The sequence below is a fragment of the Chiloscyllium plagiosum genome, chromosome 35, assembly GCF_004010195.1.
Source record: "Chiloscyllium plagiosum isolate BGI_BamShark_2017 chromosome 35, ASM401019v2, whole genome shotgun sequence".
In the NCBI taxonomy this organism is placed as follows: domain Eukaryota; kingdom Metazoa; phylum Chordata; class Chondrichthyes; order Orectolobiformes; family Hemiscylliidae; genus Chiloscyllium; species Chiloscyllium plagiosum.
The window spans coordinates 29,123,382-29,129,266 of NC_057744.1; the positions used below are offsets into that span (position 1 = coordinate 29,123,382).

The 5,885-nt window shown below is 39.1% G+C and overlaps 1 protein-coding gene across 4 annotated transcripts in view; it reads left to right on the forward strand.

Moving 5' to 3' along the window:
- The first annotated feature begins 289 nt into the window (after positions 1 to 289).
- Positions 290 to 5,885, forward strand: part of robo3 (roundabout, axon guidance receptor, homolog 3 (Drosophila)) — a 561,002-nt gene continuing 555,406 nt past the window's right edge. For 3 of the 4 annotated variants that reach the window (XM_043676839.1, XM_043676843.1, XM_043676840.1), the window contains exon 1: positions 290 to 683. In XM_043676839.1, coding sequence (XP_043532774.1) covers positions 518 to 683 — 166 coding nt within the window. In that variant the 5' untranslated portion in view covers positions 290 to 517. The remainder of the gene's footprint in view (positions 684 to 5,885) is intronic. The other variant, XM_043676841.1, reaches the window with a different exon arrangement.

Genomic DNA, 5,885 nt, shown 5'->3' on the forward strand with positions numbered 1-5,885 from the left:
TGCTGCTGCCTTCCCCTATCTCTCATTAAGCTGGAATTTGTGCTGGGGAGATTTTTTTCCCCTATCCCTCCCCCCCCCCCCCAGTTCAGCGGGCAGAATTTCAGTGCGATGTGCAATGTTTCACAACGCTCCCCTCTTCTCTCCAGGGAGCCTTATTAATCTCATAATTAAACATTTATTGGTGCGGGCACCTGGTTTCTGCTTCCACCACTATTCTATTCCCAACCTCCCCCCCCCCCCCCCCCCCCTTTCCAATCCTCTCCAGGGACCCTCATCATGCACTCACAGGAAGGGAAATGCGGAGACCGAAAGAGAAAGCAACGAGAGTGGAGTGAGAATAGTCCATCAGTGCTGTACTCAGCTCAGTGAGCTGCCTGCCTGTAGACAGCACAGACTGAAGTTATTTGTACAGGCACTGAAGACATTCCAGATCATTGCCTCTGCCTTCTCATTTCCCCCCGCCCCAAATATATATATATATATATATATGAGAACAAAACAAAACTAATGCATAATCATGATGTTGCGATACCTGCTGAAGACCCTGCTCCAGATGAACCTTTTTGCAGATTCCATCTCAGCTGATTCTGTTAACTCCACCGATCCGCTTTTCGCCTTCAACGGCAGCCTCTCAGGTCTCGGTGATAACCTCACAGACATTGGAAACCTGACTTATATCAACGGTGAGTGGGCCCTGCAAATGATACTTATATTAAAAGTGCGTTTCAAACAAGCGGTTTGGTGGTGGTTGTGGTGGGGTGTACCTTTTTTAATGCATTGAACCGTCTGAAGTTGGAGAGAGGGGCTCGGTAAACTTTCGACGATGTGACACTCACTGTTTAACAGAAGAGAAATTGGGACGGTGCAGTTTGTTGCGAGTTTGGGCGCCCGTGAGCTGCCAACTTGAGACCGTTAATTTGCCTCTCGGTGCGGGCGATTTTAAAGGGATTTGCTTAAAGACTACTCAGAGGCAATCCGTTTAAGTTGTGATTTTTTTTATACTCTAGTGAAAGCCCCTGATTCGAGTAAATCGCATTCCTGTGGTGTGTTCTATCTTTACAGAAAAAGTGACTTGCTTGAATCCCTATGTATTAGATGGTTAGAATTGTTAAAAGATTTTATTGCTTTGAAATATTAATTAATTGCATTTTATATCGGTTTAATTTTTTTCAGAATAAGTATCCTTTTTTTCTCAGGATTAAGAACAGTAATAAAAAATTAATTAAAAATCAATTTCCAGCTGTATTTCATGAATAATTCTTAACTTTTTTTTCTATATTGAAGATGTAATTTGTACTGTTAACATAATAATATTGTGTTTTACTGGTGATTTATGAGTCTGTGGGTTAACTATACCAGGTACATACTGATTGAATGGTTGTGTCCTGTCAAACACTATCTCAGTCCTCATCCTTGTAGTATATCTTCAACTCTGTAGAGTCATACTAATTGATATGATGATACCTGACTTTAAAACCACACACCCTGGAAAACCATAGTATGGAGAGAGGATTTCAATTGTTTTTTTTATCATGGTAAAAAGCCAGTTCCCTCCTAAAGGGGTGACTGTGTTGACAACAAATCCGACAAAGCTTTTCCACATCTAGGGAGAAAACAGAGGTGTGGTGATAAATGGACAAGATGTTTATTTTCAGAGTGTTACAGTGACAGATGATCAGAGTGACGTAACTGACATAAAGTGTAAAAAACCCCTGGAACAAATATAACCCTTCCACTTACTCTGGCTTGGCATGATGCAACCATTTTAGGCAACACTTGGTGAAACAAGGGGCAACACCAAGCATTTTTAAAAATATTCATGAATTTGTGAGATAGAACCATGCCTAATAGTTTTAGCTCAGGGAGACGTGGGTGGAGGGTAGTGAGGTGGGGTAGTAATGGGAGTTTTTGCACATAGCATTATTTTAGACTGACTCAGGTGGGAGCTGAATTCACCTGGAACTGTTCAGCATCTTCCCAACCATGGCCAATAAAATCCACCAGCAGTCAATTAAATCCACTGGCTGACAATCCAGACAAAAGGAGCTTTCACCTCATCCAGTCAACATCCCCAATCAACTGCATCAAAACATCATAGATTTAACTACTCACCACTATGAGGCATCATTGGTGAAGAACATCTGCTGTTCTCACCTACATAACAAAGTAATTGCACTCCAAGAGGTGTATAAAGTGCTAATATTACAGTGAAACTTGCTAGTTTGTTTTCCAACCCAAATATTTACCTATCGACATCACTAAAACAGATGATATGGTCATTAACATTTTAATGTTTGTGGGAGATTTCTATGCACAAATTGGCTGCTACATTTTAAACGTTACAACAAAAGCGCTTCACTGACTGTAAAATCAGGGATAGCCTGGGGGTATGAAAGGTGCTATATCAATGCAAGTCTTTTAGCATGTGGAGTGGTTGAGACAAATAACATAATGTATTCAAGTGGAGACGAGACAGGCATACGTGGGGAAAGGGAAATGGATGGAAGCTTGTGTGTTTTAATGAACAATGTACAGAATTGTTCTGTGCTGTAAAATTTGTATTCTATACAAAATATATTGAACACATGTGTAAATGTATTTGCTACACTGTTAGAAATTGTTTTTTCCGTAGAGTGATCTGATGGCCAAACTTTCTCCCAAAAAAAAGTCAAAATGCTTGCCAATTTCCTTCAATAAATAAATGGTGAATCCTCTGTTTGAATGAAAACAAAGAAAAGCTCAGAAATCATAATACCCTGAACATTATAAATGCAAAGAGCAAATCTTTGCTAATTGTATTCTTTGAATAAATTGAGCATCTAATCTTGTGATCATCATTATGATGAAGAACTGCTTGTGTAGCTCTCAAAGGGTTAGCCCTCATTTTATTTCAGTGAATGTTCTTTAGGTGGAACCCAGCAGGATCTTCTGTTTCAGGATATTTCAGTAAAATGATATGATACAATAATTGGAATAGAATATTTATTTTTCCTAATTATAGACAATTTCAGGCAAATTGGTGAGTTGTTTGTAATTTACTGACCACTTGCTTGCAAGAATACAAAATGGTATTGGACTAGAGAAAAACCTTTTCTCTCTAAAGAATTATTATTTTAAAAAAGGGAGCTTCACCCAATAGTTCACTACATTAATGGATGCTGAACATGGTGCTGATCCTCATGAACCTGGGAAGCTTATACACTTAATCCATCCTCTGAGCTATATTGAATAATCTGAGCCAAGCCACATATTAAAGAACTATAGTTCTCCAGACAAGGCCTGACCAGTTGTTTAGTGTTCCTACTTCTGACTGCCTTCTTGTGACTCTTGTTAAACAGCCCGTGAACAGTAGGTCAGGCCAGGGCTGCTTTTGACTTCCTTATAGTTGAACAGCTTACATTGCAATCTGCAGATGCACATGAAGGATGGTAACCAAGGTAAGGTTCGGGAGAATTTTTATCACAATGTTGGCAAATGGGACTAGATTAACTTAGGATATCTGACATGGGTGAGTTGGACCGCAGGTCTCTTTCCATGCTGTACAGCTCTATGACTTTATGTGGAACTACCAAGAACCTTAGAAGAAGAGGGGACTAAATTGGCACAGAAGCAGAAGCCAACACATGTTTCCTTGTATACTTTCTATACTGAGGTTCTGACGTCAGTTTCTACTCTGTATTGCAGTGATTGGCACAAATTGGTCACCAGCTTGTGCCATCTCATTCTGGGCATGCCTTAAAGTGGGCACACCTGTTAACAACTGAAACAAAATGTTTTGGAAGGTATAATCAGTTAGTAATTGTCCTGATCTGCCAGATGATTCGACTATAAACATTAACTTTGCTTTTTCTTCCAGAGGACAATGCACTTCCTGCCTTTCTAGCTGCTCTAAGTTCAGATTTCCAGCTGCTTTTCTAACTGTCAATAGGTCCACGAGAACAGAAGGGTCAGCTGTACATAATAGCACACTGAAGACAGAGTTCAAGCATGGCCCTTTTTCTATCTTTTCTCTCTTACCTATATTCATTTTTAACTCTGCTGCTGTTGTCGTTGGTGACTTATAATGGAATCATGTCGATGCAAAGAGTCATGTGTCAGAAGTTAGCTTATATATGTGAAAAGATGTGGCTGCTGAGGCAAACTAACATAGTCAATGCAATTTCTAAAAGACAAATGCATGACTTCAGAAAAAAATATAGTTTGAAGAAAATGATGTACTATCTTTGTGAAATAGAATTATGCACTTAAAAAAAGTTACATATTGAGGAGATTTATGTCCTGGATAAAGTGAAATTGTGAATGACCCACATCATTTCACCATAGACAGAAACAGTTCCTTTGTTTCATTGAATAGAATCACATAATGATCCTGCAGTTAAAAAGACGATGTGGCCAATTGTGTCCTTGTGAAATTCGTATCTAATTAATCCATTTCCATACTTTTCCTTACAAATTTACAGATTTCCTCCCACCCAGCCTTCAGATTTTATCCAATTCTTAGTTGACAGTTACGACTAAATCTCTTTCCACTGCCTTTTCAGCCAGTGCATTTCAGGTCATAACAAGATGCTGTATAGTGGTTTTATTCCTCATGTCACTTTTTGGTTCTTTTGGCAATTTCCCAACATGTGTCCTTCTTTCTATTCAAGACCTTCATAATTTTGAACACTTCTGTTAAAATTATTGGCTTTATCTCTTCTAAGGAGTAAAATCACAATTTCGCCAGGTTCTCTGCATAGCTAAATTTTCACATCCCTGCTACCATTCTAGTAAATTGCTTCTGCATCCTCCCGAAATTACTGATACCTTTCCAAAGGGTGGTACCTAGCATTGAACACAATACTCCAGCTGGGGCCCAACCAGAGTTTTATGAAGGTTTTGCGAAGGTTCCTTGCTTTTGTCCTCTGACTGAGATTTTAACTCAATCTAAAGCCAATTACTGGCAATTAAAATCAGACCAAATTTATAAAACCAAGAATCCATTTTCATGTGCAAGGTATAGTTTCAGTCCTTAAGTGGAAAGGCTACTTTTAATTTTAAAAGAATGCAATTTACAGAGCAGTATAGATTATCAATCTCTCAATGACTCCTTTGTATAAAGTTCATTAGGATTTTCTAATGTCTGTGTATTGACACTGTGCTGGGCCAGAGATTAGTGTACAGGTAAAACAATTGCACATGGACAAATGAAACAGCATCAGCAAAGCATATTGCTGTGTCAGCTTGCAGCAGTTGTTCATACTATTTACTCTGGGTCAGAAGGTTAGACTTGCAGCAGGATCTCACACTCTCAGCTGCTGGTCCATTGCAGTACTGAGGGAATGTTGTACAATCTGCCTTTTGGATCAGACTATTATTAAAACCCCATTTAATTGAACCAGTGGGTCAGGCAAGTGCTGAGGACCCTATGGGATGGTATTGAGGAAGTACAGGGATTCACTCCAGTATCCTGGCCTGCATTTTTCTGTCATCCAAACACTCTCAAAAAAAGCATTAACTACTCATGAGTTATTATGCTGTTTATAGGACCTAAGTTCAAGTTGACCACAGATCCAAAGTAATCCGTTGAGTGTAAATGACATTGGAATATAACAAAGAAGTGGTGGGAGCTATATATTATGTATGTCTGAGCCTGGAGATCTGATTCAGGACCCACTTGCTTCAGAGTTCACAACATCTGAACAGGTCGATTAAAAAATATCAATAAAATGTCAATTCTTTCTTACTTAGCCAACTATGGTAATCTTTGTTGGCTGATTCTAGGGGGTTGTGACAATGGTGAAAGGGATTATGATGATGGAAGAGGATTGCAATGATGGAGGGTGTTGTGATGATAGGGGAATGAGTTGTAATGTTGGATTAGGGGTTTGTAACGATAGGGAGGG